At 47.6% G+C, this 20841-nt stretch overlaps 2 protein-coding genes across 5 annotated transcripts in view; one reads left to right on the top strand and one right to left on the bottom strand.

Moving 5' to 3' along the window:
• The window catches only part of DHX57 (DExH-box helicase 57), a 32544-nt gene extending 29923 nt beyond the window's left edge, over positions 1-2621 (bottom strand). Inside the window, exon 1 of one of the 3 annotated variants that reach the window (XM_030558140.1) lies at positions 2585-2621. The gene's annotated coding sequence lies outside the window, so the exon portion shown is untranslated. Of the gene's footprint in view, positions 1-1012; positions 1609-2584 lie in introns of those variants that run through there. The other 2 variants (XM_030558141.1, XM_030558139.1) reach the window with 2 other exon arrangements.
• A 49-nt stretch (positions 2622-2670) lies between these two features.
• On the top strand, positions 2671-13445 carry MORN2 (MORN repeat containing 2). 2 transcript variants are annotated; one of them, XM_030558138.1, is made up of 6 exons: positions 2685-2715; positions 3863-3913; positions 4600-4658; positions 5945-6051; positions 7781-7917; positions 13235-13445. In XM_030558138.1, exons 3-6 carry the CDS (start codon positions 4637-4639, stop codon positions 13335-13337), a joined length of 369 nt encoding a protein of 122 aa, XP_030413998.1. In that variant the 5' UTR covers positions 2685-2715; positions 3863-3913; positions 4600-4636; the 3' UTR covers positions 13338-13445. The 2 variants fall into 2 exon arrangements, with proteins under 2 accessions (XP_030413997.1, XP_030413998.1); XM_030558137.1 differs by lacking the exon at positions 4600-4658 and having other exon boundaries at positions 2671-2715.
• Positions 13446-20841: the final 7396 nt, after the last annotated feature.

Genomic DNA, 20841 nt, shown 5'->3' with positions numbered 1-20841 from the left:
CAGCCATTAAGCCAGAGTCCATTGGTGCCAACCCTTAACCATTCGAGCTGGGGTTTGCACCAACTGAGCTCATCAGGAATTACCCCTGCTTGAAACACACAGACCTGATGGATCTGCATTCATCTTAGGGGGATCAGTGAGAGGCCACAGCCTTCTGTGAGGAGCCTCATGCCTCCTCAGCAGCTTTGGCCCCACTCTTTTGTACTACAATTCTAATGGGGACACAACGACGGAACTTTCTAGGGCACAGATGACTCAGGGACAACCTTTAAAGGGGATCTCCACTGTCGAGAGATGTCCAGTCTTTATTACTTTTCCACCCTAAAGTTTGCAGGGCTGAGGATAATAAGGATGCATGTTCTAAAGCAGTGGTTCTTAACCTGGGGTGCTCACACCTCCAGGGAGCGCAAGATGCCCTTTCTGGGTGTGCAAAACATGCCAGATTTTTTTAGAAGGTAAATCATCGAAAACACAAATTAAGCACAGGCACGTAAGTACAACTACTTTGTTTCATCAAACCTATGTATTTATTAACATTATACATTTTTTAACGATTACTGTAATATACAAACAAAAAAGATCTAGATTTAAGGGATGCAAGAACATATTTTGATTTTTGATAAGGGGAGCATGAACATATTTTAAGAACCAAAGGGGTGCAGGCTGCGGTAAAGGTTACGAACCACTTTAAAAGTAATCTGCACGAGGCACTGTAGTCTAGTGGAGAAGACATGAGTCTATCAACCTTCAATCCTGCCATTACATGACACGAGCCATTAAATACCTGTGACAGAAGACCAAAATGTGGAACAGCCGTATTTTGTTGCATATCACAACATAATTAACAGCCTATAATTGTTTTTCACTGTAAGACCTATTTAACAGGATGTTTTCTCATTGTGAAATTCAATAAGCCAGATTTTAAAAAAGAAAATAGCAAAAACAAATGCCATGATATGGGATCGCAAAGAACCTGTACTTGGCAACTATCCAAACCAATGTTATACTGTACCGATGCAGCACATCTGGTAAAGACGCTCCATGTCCATGCGAGAGAGCTCTCCCATTAGCATAATAAACCACATCAATGAATAGCAGAAGCTATGTCAGTGAGAGAAGCTCTCCCACTAGAGCGCTTATGTCAGCATAACTTATGTTGCTCGGGGGGTGGTTTATTCACACTCTGAGTGGTGTAAGTTCTGCCGACATAAACCATAGTGTAGACACAGCCTTACTCTACAACAGAGTTTTATAATGAAACAAGTCACCATCTCAGCTAAATAGAGGCTGTTGCCTCTGCACAGTGGAGGAGGGAGTGCATATGCAGGTAGCATTGCTGCAAGGCCACACTGGAGAGGTAAGAAGAGTGAGCAGTGCACCCAGCAGGAGCTCTGGGTACAAGCAAAGGTGCCTGATGCTGGTCACAGTCACTGTTAGAGCTGACATGTCAGTGGGTTAAGACACCTTCGGGGGGGGGAATTCACACCCAGCACAAGCCATAAAACCAACTGAATCATCCCCTAGAGACACCACAGCCCCATTTGGGACCAAAGCCATCTACCACAACCTCACCCTTTACACCCCCTACTCCCTGCGGGGCCCCCCCACCCTTCACCACGACCCCACCCATTACACCCCCTAATCCCTGCGGGGCACCCCCACCCTCCACCACGACCCCACTCATAACATCCCCTACTCCCTGCGGGGCCCCCCCGCCTTCCACCACAACCCCACCCATTACACCCCCTAATCCCTGCGGGGCACCCCCGCCTTCCACCACGACCCCACCCATTACACCCCCTAATCCCTGCGGGGCCCCCCCGCCTTCCACCATGACCCCACCCATTACACCCCCTAATCCATGCGGGGCCCCCCAGCCTTCCACCACGACCCCACTCATTACACCCCCTAATCCCTGCGGGGCACCCCCGCCTTCCACCACGACCCCACCCATTACACCCCCTAATCCCTGCGGGGCCCCCCCGCCTTCCACCACAACCTCACCCATTACACCCCCTAATCCCTGCGGGGCACCCCCACCCTCCACCACGACCCCACTCATAACACCCCCTAATCCCTGCGGGGCCCCCCCACCTTCCACCACGACCCCACCCATTACACCCCCTAATCCCTGCGGGGCCCCCCCGCCTTCCACCACGACCCCACCCATTACACCCCCTAATCCCTGCGGGGCCCCCCCGCCTTCCACCACGACCCCACCCATTACACCCCCTAATCCCTGCGGGGCCCCCCCACCCTCCACCACGACCCCACCCATTACACCCCCTAATCCCTGCGGGGCACCCCCGCCTTCCACCACGACCTCACCCATTACACCCCCTACTCCCTGCGGGGCACCCCCACCCTCCACCACGACCCCACCCATTACACCCCCTAATCCCTGCGGGGCCCCCCCGCCTTCCACCACGACCCCACCCATTACACCCCCTGCAGGGCCCCGTATCCTTCATCATCACCACCCCACCCATAACACCCGCCACCCCCCGCGGGTCAAACCCACTCCCACGGGGTCAGTCCCCCCGGGACACACGCCGCCCGGTGGGGATATGCCCCCTCCCCCTACCTGTCACAACAGGCTCCGAAGCCAACCCAGCGCAGGCACCCCCGACCCGGAAGTGAAATCCCTTCTACTTCCGGTGCAAGAGTCAATCTGTCTCCATAGCAACTGCAGACACCGCGTCCCAGGCATGGCCGGTGAGAGCCCCCGCCCCCCCCCAGCCCCTGCCGGAGCCCACTAGCCCCACAGAGCCGCTTGGCCGGTCACACAAGTTGAGGCTGGTCCCCTCAGGCCGTTTTGGGAACGCGGCGCCCCGGAGCGAGACGAAGGTGCCCAATTCAGGCTGGGCGAGCCGGACCCCTGCTTGGCTGCCAACCCTCCTGGATTGCCCGGGAGTCTCCAGGACTGGAAGACTAGGCTGCCGTTGAAAATTACAAACCTCCAGGAATCCCTCCAACCACAATTGGCAACCGTAGTCCCACGGCCAGGTGACGATAGCAACACCTGGCTTCGTGAACACAGAATCGGCTTCCCGCTGGTGCCCTCTGCACAGGGCTTAGAGCAGACGTGGCACTGCCGCTTGTTCGGCAGGGAGCATCATGTTTGCTCAGGGACCCACCTGATTCAGAGCGGAGTACCCCCCATAGTGCCCTGGGTGTATAAAAAGTGGTCCATGGCCCTTAACTATCACCGGCTTTATAAAGCCTTACCCCAGTGGCTGTATTTACTATCTTGTGTGTGAACCTCATTCTGGGCCATTCCAGGGTTGCCAGTTTTGGTGGGATGCTTCGTCACATGACATAACGTTCAATTAAAGATTAATCTTTAATTCCCGAACACTCCAGGACAACCCTGGAGTGTTGGCAACCCTACATGAAGCCCACCTTGGAACCCTCTCTCAGTTATATCTGATATCTGCATAAGGCTGTGGCTTTGTGGGTCCTAAAGTGTGGAACTCGCTGTCTGAAACACCTGTGTCTATTCATCTCTTCCCTCCTTTCAGAAAGAAAAAAAACCTCAATTTTTTTATTTCAAAGGGTTTTTTTATTTTGACTACTATTGGTCCTATGTTTATTACATTTCCCCAACTACCTGCTTTTTCCCTTCTTTTTGTACTGGATGCTAACATTTGTGGTCTGTCCTGAATGTTGAGTGTTTCTTTTCATTATGTTTTTGTTGTATTTTAATTAGTTCTCAATTTGTATAATGCAGTACCCTGTGTGCCTTGGAGGAGAAATATGGACATTTTATAAATACAGTTATATTATTGATTGATTCTAGTTTGTTTAAAGGCTTGGATTTCAAAATGAAAGTAAAATAATTACACACATTTTCTTTTAACAGGTCCTGAAGTTTATAGAATATCTTTTGTTTTTCCAAATAATGACAAATATGGTAAGAAATTCTTGAGAGTTAATGCTTACTCATTCTTATTGACTGCAATTTAAAAAGTGATAAAATATCTCAGAACTAGGGTGACCGGATAGTGTGAAAAATCGGGACACTTTTTTTGGCAAGGGAGGTGGTATAGTTGGTTATATCAGACAAAGCCCCTAATATCGGGACAACTTGTCACCTTCATTAAAACTGAGTTTGTGGTATCAAAAATATACTGTATACTAACTTCATTGCCATGACAGAGGTCCGTCTCTGTCAGATTTTGAAACCAGAATACTTTCTTTAAAAGGGAAAAGAGAAAATGTTTAAACAACATGACTTGCTTACTATTAAAACTAAAATCCCTAAAGATTTGTGGAAACTAATATAAGTGAATTTGTTTTCTCAGTATTCCTTCCAGTTATTCCAAACCTTAAGACCTTATTTACCTAAAACACCATTGCTTAGGTTGAGAAAACTGGATGGAACTACTTTCAGGGCAAAAATCTAGCTCTATTGAAGTCAATGGCCAAACTCCAATTGATCTCAGTGGGGCCAGGTTTTGATTCTGAGAGTTTACCATCTAAAACCCCAATCTTGCAATCAACTTTGCACTGGGAGACTCCTGCACCTGCACGAAGGTCTGTTGAAGTTAGTAGGGTTTGCACTAATGCGGCAGTCCATTCACACTGATCTGATTCCAGGATCAGGACCACAATCATCCAGTGGAGTCAATACTACATGATGCAAAGCACATTCTCTGGTAAGGACTAATTCTGCTTCCATTGAGGCCAGCAGTGAAAATCCCATTGACCTCAATGGTGCAAGGTTAGGCTCATAGACTCAGGTGTGACTCCTTTGTTAGTCCATACTGGTCAGGGAGTGGAAGAACATATCTGAGAATTCAATCTGATTTTCCTGCATGGCAGCATAGAACTTTATTATTGTAGGCCACCGGATTGTCCTACATTTGAGTGGCACTGATAACTGAGAATATAAAGACATAAGAGCAGCCATACTGGGTCAGACCAAAGGTCCATCTAGCTCAGTGTCCTGTCTTCCAACAGTGGCCAATGCCAGGTGCTTCAGAGGGAATGAACAGAACAGGTAATCATCAAGTGATCCATACCATGTCACCCATTCATAACATTTAAGGCCAAAAGGGACCATTCTGATCATCTAGGCCAGGGGTGGGCAAACTTTTTGGCCTGAGGGCCACATCGGGGAATAGAAATTGTATGGCGGGCCATAAATGCTCACAAAATTGGAGTTGGGGTATGGGAGGGGATGAGGGCTCTGGCTGGGGGTGCAGGCTCTGGGGATGAGGAGTTTGGGGTGCAGGAGGGTGCTCTGGGCTGGGATCGAGGGGTTTGGAAAGCAGGAGAGGGATCAGGGCTGGGGCATAGGGTTGGGGCATGGGGAGAGGCTCAGGGATGCAGGCTCCAAGCGGTATTTACCTCAAGTGGCTCCCAGAAGCAGTGGCATGTCCCTTCTCTAGCTCCTACCTAGAGGCATGGCCAGGCGGTTCTGCGCGCTGCCCCATCGGCAGGTACTTCCCCTGTAGCTCCCATTGGAATGCTTAGGAGCCGGAGCGGAGCCATGCCGCAGCTTCCAGGAGCTGCATGGAGTGGCTCCCGACCCTGTGCTCCAGCCAGAGTGGGGCCGAGCTGCATGGTGCGGCTCCTGACCCAGTATCCCGGCCGGAGCCCTGGTGCACCACGTGAAGCGGCCCCCAGACAGAGCAGGGCCCACCCACATGAAGCAGCCCCCAACCCAGCACCTTGGCTAGAGCTGACCTGCATGACATGCATGACCCCCCACATATCCTGTAGGAAACAATCCTGCACAGGGAGTGAAATGGATTAAATAAATAATAATAATAATAATTGCCATCTCTGTCTTTTACATCTTTAACTTCTAGAGATCTATTCTAAGATTTAATTTTTTTGATTAAATACTGCCTGATTCAAATGGAAATGACTGTTTGAATTTCAGTATCTTGAAAGTAACAGGGTTTCTCCAACTACTCTTTTGCTTCACTCGTTTTAGATGGTGAGTGTGTAAGAACACCTGATGGTGCTCTTGAGAGGCATGGAGATGGAGTTCATACCACCCCTAATGGAATTACTTACACAGGAAACTGGAAAAATGATAAGGTAATTTAAAAGTTCTCTATTTAAAATGTCTGTGGATCTTCCAGTTAACATTAATGAATATTCTATTGTTTCCCACTGGTTATCTAGTTTTAAAGAATAAACCTTGGATTGTCTTTCGAAATTACTGAGACAAAATGAGTAAATATAGGAAAAGTTGGGTTTTGGTGTTGAGAAAAAAATTGGTGCTAATGAGTGTGTAGCCCCTGTAACTAGACAAATAACAATGCAATTAGAAGGGAACCTCTACTGGCAACAGTTGGTTTGGCATGTCATTTTTTTTAGTCTGTTCGTGTTTTTTTTAAAGATAATTCAGTAAAAAGCTACATTAAAAGAATTTTAAACAAAGGGAAACTGACATTGATTTTGATTGTCCAAGCTAAGAGAAATGCAGGAGTAAACAGAGCATCAACAGCAACAAGTAAACTGTTACAGCAGTGGTCCCCAGCCTTTTTGTGGCAAGTAGCACATTCGTGTTTTCAGAAGAGTGTGGCGGGCGCCAACAATTTTTCAAGGCTTATTTTGTATTTGTCCATTAAATAATACAAAAAAAACATATTTAATATTACATAATATATGAATCCATAAGATAAAAAGGGTAATTTTACATGTAAAAGGTATTAATTAAATTATTCAGCAATTACTCTTTCACCTTACCATGTGAATTTGCTCTTTTTCATCTACCTGTAAGAAAAATTAAGGAGTTTTTACAAAACAAATATTATAAACAGTTTTCATCTTATGTATTTTAAAAAAGTAAAACATTGTTGAACTGCTGGTCCAAATATATTTATTATTCTTACTTTAACATAGAATGAAGCCTGCAGCCCTGGAGTTCTCTGTCCCTGGCAGGCGCGGGGCCATGGCTTCTCTCCAGCTTAAGCTGCGGCCCCACACCTGCTGGGGGCCGAGAACACCGGCGCCCGCAGCCCCAGTGAAGCTGGAGAGAAGCCGCAGCCCTGCACCTGCCAGGGACAGAGTATGCCAGTGCCTGCAGCTTCAGAGTACTCTGTCCCCAGCAGGCGAAGGGCCCCAGCGTCTCTCCCCTTTTGGGCATTAGAGGCCCCCGCACCTGCCGGGGACAAAGAACGCCAGCGCCCGCAGCCTGCAGCCCCAGAGTTCTCTGTCCCTGGCAGGGGCGGGACCGCGGCTTCTCTACCCGCTGGGCACTAGGCGGGCGCACATAAATGGCCCGGCAGGCACCATGGCGCCCGTGGGCACCGCATTGGGGGCCACTGTATTAAGGTTTTGTAGTAGATGCAAGTTTGATGAAGCTGAGGTGAGGTGATGAAGCTGAGGCTTATGGGGTGTCTATTGTATTGCTTTTGGGGTATGAACTGATGGAGTGCATTGTTGACACCATTGTAGGCACTATGAAGTTAGAAAGAAATGCGCACACCTTTTCCCTTAACTTCTTATTTCCATTCTATTAAGGTTTGGGATGAGAGTTTGAAAGCTGAGGCTCTCCGCTATATGGACACAAAAGAACCCATGACACTCTTCATAAGAGAAGAGTTTACTGTATAGTTACCTTGGCCAAAAACTTCTGAGACCCATCTGAAACCCTTGCACAGCTGAGAGCCTAGGTAATCCCTGAAGAGTATTAGATACCCTACCTGTTTTTATTTAATAATGGAGTACATTCAAAGAAAATTAGCTGAAGACACTGGTATACATCAATATTTTAAGAAGAAAGTATTAATCCTCTTCCTCAACTCCTTGTTCAACATAGATGAATGGCATTGGAAGGCTTGAGCATCCTTCAGGGGCAGTTTATGAAGGCGAGTTCAAGGACAACATGTTTCATGGACTAGGAACCTATTCATTTCCAAATGGAGCAAAGTACATTGGAAATTTCAATGAAAACAAGTAAGCTTAACGCCAAAGACACAAGAGTTGTTTAGGCTGCTCCCTCCAAGCATATGGGTTTTAATACTGCAAGATACTAAATCTCCACACAAAGTTGGCCAGATGTGGGAGTCGATATTTCTTGCCAGTGAAGGATGAGGCCATTCTGAATTTTTTCATTTTGTAGGGCATCTCTTAATGAGCATTTGCAAGTTGGGGTGTAAATCTGCATCGCTGCAGCACACTGGATGCTAACTGTCCATATGGACCCTGCTTCTGTGCACTAAAGGTTCCTTAGTGTGCATTGATGTGCAGCAGTTTGAAGCTGTGGTATTAGGAAACTTGTAACGTGCAGAAGCAGGGTCTACATGAACCATTAGTGCAGGGCCCACTGAAGCATTGCAGATGGACACCCCAGCTTGCCACACACTTCCTGCTCATTTAGACAAACTACTCATACAGACATGGCCATAGATTCATTGTGTTTAAGGTCAAAAGAGATTAATGTGCTAGATTAAAAAGACCTTTAGCACCCAGTATTTTTTCCGTGTCACGGTACTTATACACACTGTAATTAAGTCACCTTTCAGTTTTCTTTTTAATAAGCTAAACAGATTGAGTTCTTTAATTGTCTCGCCATAAGGCGTATTCCCCAATTTAGAAATCATTTTTGTGGTTCTCTTCTGCACCCTCTTCAATTTTTCAACATTCTTTTTAAAATGCGGACAGCAGAACTGGATGCTGTATTCCTGTATCAATCTCACCAATGCTGTATACAGAGAGTCATCTTACTGTCCTCCTCCTCCTCCTGACCACTCCCTTGTTTACACAGCCAAGGATAGCATTAGTCGTTTGCCAGAGCATCACACTACAAATTGGTGTTGAGCTACTTCTCTGCTATGATCCTTTTCAAAGTCACTGCTTTACAGGGTCCATTCCCCCAGCCAGTGCTTAATTTGTGCCAGGGTTTACCAGCACCTCTAGGCTTGGCAGTTCAGAGCCCCGGCACTGCTGGGTTTGGCAGTTCAGAGCCATCCAGAATCTCTAGGCTTGGCAGTTCAGAACCCCGGCAATGCTGGACTTGGCAGTTCAGAGCCATCCAGAATCTCTAGGCTTGGCAGTTCAGAGCCCTGGCACTGCTGGGCTTGGCAGTTCAGAGCCATCCAGAATCTCTAGGCTTGGCAGTTCAGAGCCCCGGCACTGCTGGGCTTGGCAGTTCAGAGCCATCCAGAATCTCTAGGCTTGGCAGTTCAGAGCCCCAGCAATGCTGGGCTTGGCAGTTCAGAGCCATCCAGAATCTCTAGGCTTGGCAGTTCAGAGCCCCAGCAATGCTGGGCTTGGCAGTTCAGAGCCATCCAGAATCTCTAGGCTTGGCAGTTCAGAGCCCTGGCACTGCTGGGCTTGACAGTTCAGAGCCATCCAGAATCTCTAGGCTTGGCAGTTCAGAGCCCTGGCACTGCTGGGCTTGGCAGTTCAGAGCCATCCAGAATCTCTAGGCTTGGCAGTTCAGAGCCCCAGCAGTGCTGGGCTTGGCAGTTCAGAGCCATCCAGAATCTCTAGGCTTGGCAGTTCAGAGCCCTGGCACTGCTGGGCTTGGCAGTTCAGAGCCATCCAGAATCTCTAGGTTTGGCAGTTTAGAGCCCCGGCAATGCTGGGCTTGGCAGTTTAGAGCCCCGGCACTGCTGGGCTTGCTGCATCAGTTATGAATGTAAAAAAAATACTTGAGCCCTAGCCCCTCTTTCATAACAAATTAAGCCCTGCCCCAGACTGTAGGTATGGCTGCACAGGGCTGCCCAGACAATTCAGGAGGCCTGGGGCAAAGCAATTTTGGAGGCCCCTTCCATAAAAAAAAGTTGCAATACTATAGAATACTATATTCTTGTGGGTGCCCCTGCGGGGCCCGGGGCAAATTGCCCCACTTTCCCCCCCGTGGGCAGCCCTGTGGTTGCATTCCTTGTTCCTAGATGTTTTAGATAGAAGTTTAGATTCCAAAGTGATGAGGAAATGCTGCATCTGGAGGTATGTTTTTTATTATTCAGATTAATGGAAAAGCTGTAGTGCTGACCTTATAAAACATCAGCTGAGTCTGTTGATGCAGGGTTGCGAATGAGGGGTTTTGTATGAGGAAAAGATTGTATGTCCCTGAAACAGAAAATTGATTTTGATTTCATAAGTGAATCTAATCAAAAAATTGACTTTAAAACTGATGTCACCAGTGTTCATATTCATTCTCCTTAAATGAGTCTCGGCAAATTTGCTCAGGTTTGAAGTTAATACTTTTTTTTTTAAACTACCACCTCAGAGTAGCGTCTGAAAAGCAAGCTGCATTTTTTCTATATTATTAACAAACAATGAAGAATCTTGAATCAGAATACAGTTTTGCTGGTGATGCACAGAGAGAACTGAATACACCAGTGCTAGAAATGTGACCAGTGATTATATTTTTCAGGCATCAGTCCCTGCTGTCAGAATCCAGTCAGATACCAAATACAAATCTGTATCCTAAAACCAAACCAGTACTTTTCTGAAAAGTAATATCACATTTATTTTAGTGCTTTACAAGGAAAATCCATTTAAAATTACACTGTCCAGCATATGTATTTGCTGTTTCAGAATTTGTAATTTTAAACTCTATTTTAGGGATTCTGTGTGCACTATGATATGAAACAGAAGATATAAGCATTCTGTGAAACCAAACAGTGAGTGCCTACCATTTTGGCAAGGATGTTTGGAAATAAATCAAGATGGTGACTCCCGTGTGTTTTCTCTCAAAAGCCTGTATGTGTGTTAGGCCAACACAATGCCTGTGCACCTCCTATATCCCACTTAAGTGAGATGTAAGTGGTGCATAGGTCTCCTGCTGGCCCTTTGCACAGGGATGAATATCACCAGTTGTGAATATGTGGTCAATCCAGTATGCTCTTAGCCGCAGGAAGGACTGTGTGGTGTTGCTCTGGGTCCACGTGTTAGCATTGGATGAGTAGAAATTCACAAATTTTTATTAGCAATATGTCTTGCTAGTGAACTTGTTCAGACATATCAGGGATCACTGTGTGAGCAAAAAAATTTGTGAAGGGGAGTTGGTAACAAAGCTCCTGGAATATGATCAGCTGATCAGTGGTTGGCTACTCTGCAACAGAAGTTAGCTAGTTATCTCCCACCATCGTCTCACCCAACATATTATGAATCTTCCTGGCATTCAAAGAATCAGTTTTCCATGCCACTGTCTTTAGAGTTCTCTGTAATGTTTGAGGCTAGCTTGCAATTCTAAATACACTCTGGTCCCTGACAACCCTTTCTAGGTTATCTTGCTAACTCTCAGGATTCCTTGAGAAAACTGAGACACCACGATTTCTCATTCACTTCTCAAGAGGAACAGGTCCCCCGGGACTGTTTTTAAAGTTTCAATTTCCATTGCCAAGCCGTATTGGAGCGTAGACACTGCTTCATTGCGGGAGTGTTCAGATATTTTGACCTTGAACAGAGCTTTAAAATATCCACAGAGACATGCTGTTTTGAGGAGTGAGTCCAAAATGTTCCAGGAGTCTATAAAATACTGCACTTTGTCTTGGCGCACCATAACAATGAGAATTGGTAGGGATAGGGAAAGGTTAAGGAAAGATACGTTTACAGGATTAAGATCACACGGTAACCTGCTTTATGTACGTGTGCACTAATAAAAATCAGGGTAAGTTCCATGGAGTTTAGTGCAGCTAACCTCAGCTCACTGCTGGGCAGTGAAGGTGTACCTTCGCAGGCCACCCACTAGGCCGGGGTGGGCAAACTTTTTGGCCCGAGGGCCACATCAGGGTTGCGAAATGGTATGGACGTGTGGGTAGGGAAGGCTGTGCCTCCTCAAACAGCCTTCCCCGCCCCCATGTGCCCCCTCCCACTTCCTACCCCAACTGCCCCCCTCAGAACCTCTGACCCATCCAAGCCCTGCTACTCCCTGTCCCCTAACCGCCCCCTCCTGGGACTACCTGCCCCTAACCGCCCCCCAGGACTCCCCCACACACCCCTTTCAGAATGTTGCCCTGCAAATGCGGGCAGATGACTCATGAAGAGCAGGGGCAGCCACGCAGCCGGAGAGAAGTGTCAGTTTTCCCTTCAAAGTGCTGCTTCTCTCCAGCTGGCTGTGCGTTCGCCCGGTGTTCCTCCTGAGTCCTCCGGCCACACTCCCACCACCCACCTGCTCCCCTGCCCCACAGTGCAGCCCCTCCCCCCCACAGGGGGTGTACTGGTGCTGAGCTGCCCGAGTGCCCAGCCGTAGGGCCCCGTTGTTGGTGGAGGGGCACCCGGGGTTCACCTCTGAGCCACGCCGCCGGGTCGGAGCCAGCCACGCCACTGTGCTGCCGGCACGGTGAGCTAAGACTGCGGGGGGAAAGGGGACAGCAGGGGAGGGGCTGGGGGCTCAGGGGCCAGGCAGGACGGTTCTGTGGGCTGTTGTTGCCCACCCCTGCACTAGGCTATTGGGAAAGGAGGTGTAGCCTGACAGGTCCACTTCTTTTGCCCTATATATTGCCCCTGTTGAAGGCATTGCGGCTCCTAGGTCAGAGCTTTTATAGCTTATAGTCATGGAGTTTAAGGCTAGAAGGGACCATCCAATCATCTAGACTGACCTCCTTTATATCACAGGCCACACGCCACCCTGTGCCCACAGCCTAAACCCAAGAAACGAAATAGACCAAAGCACTCCAGCCCACAGGCAGAGAATAGGAGAGACCCAGGTGCCCCAATGCCCAGGGCCAATGGCAGGAAGTTAGTTAAATGAGATCTATCCAGATAATCCAGCAAGTGACCGAAATGTGCTGTTGAAGGCAAAAACACCCCAAGGTCACCGTCAATCTGACCTGGGGGAATATTCCTTTCCAACCCCACTTGGTGATCAGTCAGACCCTGAGCATGTGAGCAAGAACCAGCCAGCCCAGCACCTGAGAGAGAGAATGCTTGTTGGTGCCACCTCAGTGCCCTGGCACACCCCAGCCAATGCATCCTTTCCAGCTTTGGCCATCCCACATGCTTTAGATGAAGGAGACCAAAAAAAAAAAAAAAAAAAAAATCTGGATTATATCTGGAGGAAAAGATCCCTTCCTGGCTCCTGAAGGCTGAGTTTTAGGAACATCAGACAAACTGGAAGGGGCTCCTGAGACTATTGAGGAGATAATTACCACATGGGAAAAAGTTAGGGGAACTGCTTGCTCTGTAAGGCAGGGCATGAGGGGGAGCACTGAATTCTGGTGCCCAAACTCCTGCTGGTCTGTTGATGTACCTAGGTATTTCTAGAGCTCTCATCGTTAATCGCAATCTCCATTGACAGATTGGTTTTATACTGTTACAGGCTGGAAGGTGAAGGAGAATTTATAGATACCCAAGGCCTGGAATGGAGTGGCACATTTCATTACACAGCAGCACCAGGACTGAAGCTTAAGCTGGAAATGTAGCTATTTTGCACTAAAGGTAACATGTATTAAATACTGTTCTTATGCTGGATTTTGACTTAATAGTTTACAATAGCAACTGATGTCTTAACATATTTATTAGAAATAATTTCCCAGGCTACATACTGTAAATAAAATTAACCAAACTAAACATTCCGTTGTTTTTCTTTTCATTATGAAGTTCCATTTGAAGGATGTCTAACAAATGATATGAAACAATGGGGTGAATTTAAAACCAGAGCAGTTAATGACTAATTAGTCTTTAAAATAATTTAGTTATTAAATCTAAGGGAGCCTGTATCAGGAATTTCAGCAAGTGTTGAGTTTCAAAAGAAAACAGGACTCTGAAGATGCCATTCATCAATGAGAGAGGCCCCTTTTATGCTTAATTTGTGCAAATTTCAGAGAAAAACAGCAACTCCCACACACGGCAGCACTCACAACCAGGCACAAACACAGCATGACTGCACTTGCACAAAGTGCCACTAGTGGCACCACTGTGGTGCCAGCACATGCAAGTGTAGCACTTCAGTTAGTCCTCCTGGTACTATCCCATAATGCTCCTGGCCACACTTCAGTAACAGCTCTGAGACGTGCTGCTCCCTGAGGCTGCTGGAATTGTGTATGGGGATTTCGGGGGCCAGGTGCCCCCACATCCTAGCTTTGTGGGGATTGGGGCAGATGAGGGCTCATCTACCTGATGCTCATCAGTCCTGCTGGCAGTGGCTTCTGCTGTCTCTGACAGCTGGAAGATGCTCCCCCTGGGAAGTCCATGCAGTGCTTGAGCGCCAGGCTACTCCTGGAAGCATTCATTCTTCCCCTTCTGGGCTATACACCAGCTGCACATGCGCCCACCAGCAGCAAGTCTGTGTCCTAAATTCTTGATTTAAGAAAGGCATCATCTTTTAGCAGGCCTGCTAATAACTTAGGAGTCAGCCTCTCCCTGCCCTTCAAGCTGTTTATCTGGGACTCTTTTTCACTAAGCCACTTGCTTTGCTCCACGGTGTTTGTACCCAAGTGGACTGCACAGCTCTGAATTTCAGTTACCTCTGCCTGAAGGGTGTCTCTGGACCGGACTTCATCCTGTAGCTGCAAGAGCAAGTTCTTCTTTTCGTTATTGTTCATCACTCCTATCCTGGACACTGTTGCTTCTACTCTGGCTGCTCCCATGGAGTGACTCACTGGAATAACAGAAATCCTTTCCTGAGCCCCTCAGGTTTGAGATGAGTTGTACCCCTGCCTCCAAGTGTTCTGAACTTCTGTAGGGTCTCTCAGGTGAGTGCTGCAGGGCCGTAATGGGGCAGAGGTGGAGCACTGCTAATCCTGTCCCCCTTCACTTTTTTGTTGGAAATTTATCACAGTCTAAGGAGAAACAGGAAAATGGTTGCTCCCCTGTGCTGCCACTCACCCTGCTGATGCTGTCCTCTGTCTTCATGTCTGCACTGCAATTAAAAACCCACAGCTGACCCATCCCAGCTGACGGCAGCTCATGAAGTTCAAGTGAAGGGGCAGTGTAGATAGCTGGGGTCAGGCTGGAGCTCGGGCTCTGGGATCCCACTAGGGCCACACCTGCCTTTGCGTGCATGAACAAGGGAGGAGAAGGTGCAAGGAGCCTCTCGTGACCTCTGCACCCCCAGGAACAACAGGAGCGCAGGCGTGGCACAGAGTCAGTGCTACTGGGGTAGGCTACCCCACAATGTCCAGCCACGCTGGAATAGAGGGCATGCTGCACCCTCTAAGCCTGGTGGAGTTTTGAAGCCCAAAACAGAAACAAAGCTGTTGCTTCAGGCCCCGGGTTAACACACTTTCCAGTGCTACAAAGAGTCCTTCTGCAAAAACTTACGATTCTAATGTAAAAAAGAAAAAAAAAATCAGCATCGTCTTCTGCCAAACACACAGTCCTGAGTTACCCCCAGGGATGTGACCTGGAGCTTACATAATTAGAAGGCATTTGTTATGCCTGCATTTAAAATGAGTGATTAGCATGTGACAGTCCCATTCTGGGAAACATCAGGCTACCAGAGCGTTCATCTCTCTTTTTTTATACAGTCCCAACTCAGACAAGCACCACCACTGAAGGAGCTTTTACCTAGCCTTGGGTAAGTTTAAAATGTCCTGAGTTTCAGGTCTAGAATTGTTTTAATAATGGCATTTTTCATGCTAGTGGGAAAAGCTAGTGGCTTGTGTTTATTAGGTGTCTGATTTGCAGCACATAAGCAGGTAGTTAAGATATTTTCTAAGAGCACAAATAATTCCTCAGTTGTTTGATGCACTGCAATTATTTCTGGCTAATTTATTTTCTTGCCTGTGCAGTTTCCCAGATTGCCAAACAAACTTTTAAGGATCTATTTGTATCTAAACTATCAGAGTAAGGGTAGAGATCTAATAGCCCATACCGTTTAGTGGCAAAATCGAGATCTGAATTGGAAGGCATGCTCGTTTGAAATATATGTATATAGATAAAATTAGAATTAGTCACACTCTAGGGGCAATATGAAACAGGAAATCATTTGTTTTTTTACTTTCCGAGGAAATGTATGCTCTTTATAGACATGGGATGACTAATAGAACAATCAGCTGTGAAATGGGAACTATGCAGATAAGATTGCAGATAGATTCTGACACAATATATTTGGGAACTAGATTTGTTAAAGGAGGCAACACACTGAAGATCTCCGCGGGAGCAAAGGGGGAAAAATGATTACCAACCAAAAATGGATAACTAGCTTTCCTTTGTATTTAGTACAGGGAATTCATGATTTCAGAAACTGTGTGTGATCATAAGCCAAACAAACAGTAGCCATGCGGTCAGCATATTAAGTCTAGCTTGGGTTGAAACACTAACATATTGATGCTCATGCTTTGTTGTGTTTTTTTTTAAATAACTGATCATTTCTGCAATCTGTGCCATCCTGAGCCCCATGCTGCATATTGGTAGAAAGGCCAGCAGACCATTGCTGCAGAAGCTATAGTTCATAAAAGGGAGTGGAGGGTTATGCACCCTCTTCCCAGCTCCAGATCCATGCAGAGAGGGAGTATTTCATGCGTAGATCTCCTCCTTTCAGTGTTGTGTCTGTCTTTCTCCCTCCATGGACAGTCCAGAGATCCACAAGAGCATAGGGCGAATTGGGATCATAGAGGGAAGGATGGGAATTTTCCTGTCTCAATGTCACACATTCGATCTGCTGGAAAGTCGATGCAGACTCCTGCTGCACTAACTTTTGCACAATGACTTCTCTGTTGTAGGGAGAAGGGGAAGCTCCAGGGGCAGTCTCTAGTGAAGGAGGCCAGGGCAGTGCAGCTCCACTGGAAGTAGGAGGGGTGGGAGGCCAAGGATGCCAGAGCTGGGGCAGGACAAACACTGCAATGGATGGCTTTGGTTCCTGGGATCTCTGCCAATTTGGGGGATGTGTTGATTTGAGGGGCAGAACCCTGTTCTTTCCCCACGGAGGAGGGAAAATGCAAACTCCTTGCCCCCATGGAATGATGTGGCAAAACTCAGTGAGAGGAACCTGATTTTAGCTCCCTCCCTGGGGCCTCCCTGTGGGTGTCTGCAGGAGGAGGTGAGCGTCCCTCAGGGACAGGTGCAGCCAAAGGGCTGCAAAGCAAAAGGCAGAAAAAGCTTTCCTAGCCCAATTTCTTGCTCTCACTAAACTGTCCCTTTGCTGCATCAGGTTTGCCATGGTCGGTCCCTGCATTACCCTGGGCTGGGATGTTCCGGATAGGCCCTATTACTGGGCAATCTGAGCAGCACCTGGCGAGTGTGGCAAAACAGAAACAAGCTAAGTCTCTACCTTCCTTTTCAGTTTGTAGGAGACAGCTTGATCAGCTGATTGTGTGAGCGAGAGAAAGCACCACTGTGTCTAGGGGGGAACTAAGCTGGCTGCAGAGATGAGCTCTGCATTTTGTTGTGAAACTGGCCCATTCCATGGTCGTCGTCATCTCTTCTGGTAGCAAGTCCCATGGTCCAGCTGCTGCTCCTGGGAGTGTTCAGCAGTCCCCTCCTGTTGGCTGGCAGTTGCATTGTTCCAGTAGAATGCTGCTGAGGTGAGAGGCCATGGTCTTGCTGGGAGAGGTTCTCTCAGGCAGTCGGGGCCAAGGGCCAATCCCATGGAGGGCTTTGGTTATGGATGAAGAAGTTGCACTGTGAGCACTATATACCAGGGACCCGGTATTACTGCGCTGGGATGTTCCTGCTGGCCTGTGTTGCTAGGCAGATAGGCTGCTGCGTTTTGCACCAGTTAGAGCTTTTCTTAGCTCTGATCGATGTATTACAATAATCCAACCTGGAGGCTGGAACTCTGCAAATCACGGTCTGCAGGTCAGCATCTTGTAGAATAAGGTGCAGTCGTCTGGCTGGTTGGAGATGGAATCGGATGTTTTGTGTCTCCAGGGCAGAGCAGTCTCCCAGTCAGGAGGCTCTGGCTGGAGTTGTTCCCTCAGTCAGTGGTCCAGCTGCCAGAAACAGCTGGCCGCATGCACGGGAAGCCAGATCCCCAACTGACGTGTCCCTTTGCTTGTATCCCGTGGTCTGGGGAGATATCTCGGGTCTCAGTGTGCCTTTGCTCCTCTGAAAAGTATCTTTTGGCCTATGTGTGGTCACTCCAAGTTCTCCCAGGGATATTTCCCGATGCTCTGTTTGCCATTGCATATGGCAGTGGCTCTCAACCTTTCCAGACTACTATACCCCTTTCAGGTCTGATTTGTCTTGCATATCTCCAAACTCCACCTCACTCAGGGGCACCAGAATGGGGGGGGGCTGTGCCCCTCCCACATAGTTTTAGGAAGAATCTGGCCCCCCTGACCTCACTTAAACTACTTGCTTACAAAATCAGAGAAAAATACAAGTGTCACAACACACTATTACTGAAAAATTGCTGATTTTCTCATTTTACCATATAATTATAAAATAAATCATCTGGAATATCAAGATTGTCCTTACATTCCAGTGTATAGTATATAGGGCAGTGTAAACAAGTCATCATTGGCTGTATGAAATTTTAGTTTGTACTGACTTCCCTAGTGTTTTTTATGTAGCCTGCTTTAAAATTAGGCAAATATCTGGATGAGTTGATGTACCCCCGGAAGACCTCTGCATAACCCCAGGTATATGCGTACCCCTGGTTGAGAACTACTGGCATATGGCACATGGCCTAAATCCTGTGCCAACTATCCCCAGCACTCTGAATTCTGCACCAGTGCTGGATGGGGATCTGTTCTGTGGCTGCACTAGAGGCACAGGAAACAGTCACCAAATGAGATTATTAAACTGAATCCAATAGATCAGTGCTTTTAATATTTAACTTCATTAGGGGCAGAGTCCCTCCAAGTCCACAGGCCCTCACTGCAGTATTCAGAGTCAGCGTGTCATACTGACTGCTGGAAGGGACTCCCATCTCCTCACCTACAGGCTGCTGGGAAGAAGAGACATACTGGGTGACCCATATCTACCTATCCTCCTTTCTTCTCTAAAGGAAATTACACAGACCAGCTCTCTTTTTTGGGGGATGGGTGGGTCAGAAAGACTGGGGGGGCAGTCCTCAGTAGCTTCAGTTTCCTAGTCTGCAGGGGCCAATGAGGTAGTCAGACCCAATCTAGTTGTTTCATCACACAGGGAGAAAACTCATACTTGCTAGCTCTGAAAGGAGCCTTTCTGAAGTCTTTGCTACCTATGGAAATTGACCAGCATAGCTTTTCCAGAGGAACTGTTCCACTAGACTTTGCTACTAGACTAGGCAATGTCTAAACTACAGTTTATATTGGCATAATTTACGTTGCTCAGGGGTGTGAATAAACCACTCCCCGAGTGACATAAGTTGCACCAACATAAGCGCCAGTGTGGACAGTGCTATGTTGGCAGGAGAACTTCTCCTGCTGACACAGCTGCTGCCTCTCGTGAAGGTGGTTTTATTACGCTCTCCTGTTGGTATAGAGCATCTTCACCATACACGCTACAGAGCTGTATGTGTAGACAAACCCTCTGTCTGGACGAGAGCCCCCCCGTGGGGGAGTTATTCCAGAACAGGTAAATTATACCACAATAGCTGTAATGGAATCATTAGACTGGAATAGCTTTGCCGGTCAATTTCCCTGTGTAGACAAGGGCCAAGAAAGGCTGAAGTGTAACTAGTTTCCCCAAAAGTGAAGGTGAGATCTGCAGCCCTGCTGCCATCTGAACGCTTGGCTGGATAAAGGAAGGGACAAGAGTGTATAAAAATAGGGAATGGGGATGTTTTTTCCATTCCTTAAAAAGCAGAATAAAAAACCCACAATGTTTTGTACCTCGTACCATTGCCACCCACCAATCTATCTCAGGGTATGTCTACACTAGCGAGTTTCTGTGCCACAAGTGATGCCACATTTATTAAAATGCTGGAATTAAACCTCCATTGCATATCTGCACTGTGCTCCTTGTGATGCTGGCACTCATCCACATTAGCAGCTCTTGCTGCTGTCTTGTGAGTTCATACAGTGGCAGGAAGCAACCAATTCTAAGGCGGGTGAAACCCCAACATTAGCCCCTGCCTCCCTCTCTCACACACACCCCACCCACTCTGTGTTCAATAGCACAAGCATTCCAAGTTAAAGGTTTGCTGTTTGTCCCAGAGCAGATCAGCACAGCACGCAAGGGCTGTCAGAAACAGTACTTTGGGGGCGGGGGGCACATGTCTCCAGGGCAGGGGTTCAAAACAATGAGCAGAGCGGTCACTTGAAGCATTATGGGACAGCCCCGAAGGCCAGTTCCAGTGCAGAAAGCAATCAAGTGTCTACGCTGGCTATAGAGCGCTGGAGCTGCTGCACAAATAGCCTTACAACTCTCATTGAGGTGGGGGTTTTGCAGCGCTGCCACCGAGGAGTTTCTGCACACAGGATGGCTTGGCAGTGTGTACACGTCTGCAGTGTGAGCGCAAAAAGTGCTTTGCTGTGCAGAAACGTGCCCATGTAGACAAGCCCTCAATGTCAAGCTTCTAGAAGCAGTGACCTGCATTCTTCAAGCTCAGTAAAACCCATTTATGAGGCAATGTTGCCAACTCTTGCAATTTTACCATGCGCTCTCTGGTGTTCATGAGAAATTCAGCTTTCATTGAAAAAAAACAACAGTGGCTGCTAGCCTCATGGTTGCAGAACAAAGCTTGAAAAAAATGACACGAGCCCCCCTGAGGCTCAAAACACAGACTGCAAAGAGAAAGAACCTCCCATTTATAGTTTTCAATCTCATGGTTTCTGAATGCTTGAGGTTGGCGATGGTCAGGCTCAGACTGGACAGCTGCATTGCTAGCTCTGTGGGGCTATCCCTGAAGATCCCACTGAAATTTTAGCAAAAGCAGCATGTGGCCGCCCAGCTATTGTCTGCTCCTATGACCCTTATACCTGGTGAGTCACCCTGATGTGGGTATTCTCATGTAAGAGCAACTCATCGTAAGGCAAACTGGGCAGAACAGAGTCTTCGTGTAGTGCTTCTGGTGCTAAGTCCGCGTGTCCTCCAAAGCAGACACTGGTCTTCAGT

The sequence above is a fragment of the Gopherus evgoodei genome, chromosome 3 (genome assembly GCF_007399415.2).
Source record: "Gopherus evgoodei ecotype Sinaloan lineage chromosome 3, rGopEvg1_v1.p, whole genome shotgun sequence".
Classification (NCBI taxonomy): Eukaryota; Metazoa; Chordata; order Testudines; family Testudinidae; genus Gopherus; species Gopherus evgoodei.
This window is presented reverse-complemented; position numbering and strand designations above follow the sequence as displayed.

What these genes read in the sequence shown, in the direction of transcription:
- MORN2 (XM_030558137.1), top strand. An exon ending in GAAACTGGAAAAATGATAAG is followed by an intron (nt 6,052 to 7,780) that starts GTAATTTAAAAG and finishes TGTTCAACATAG; the next exon opens with ATGAATGGCATTGGAAGGCT. An exon ending in GGAAATTTCAATGAAAACAA is followed by an intron (nt 7,918 to 13,234) that starts GTAAGCTTAACG and finishes ATACTGTTACAG; the next exon opens with GCTGGAAGGTGAAGGAGAAT.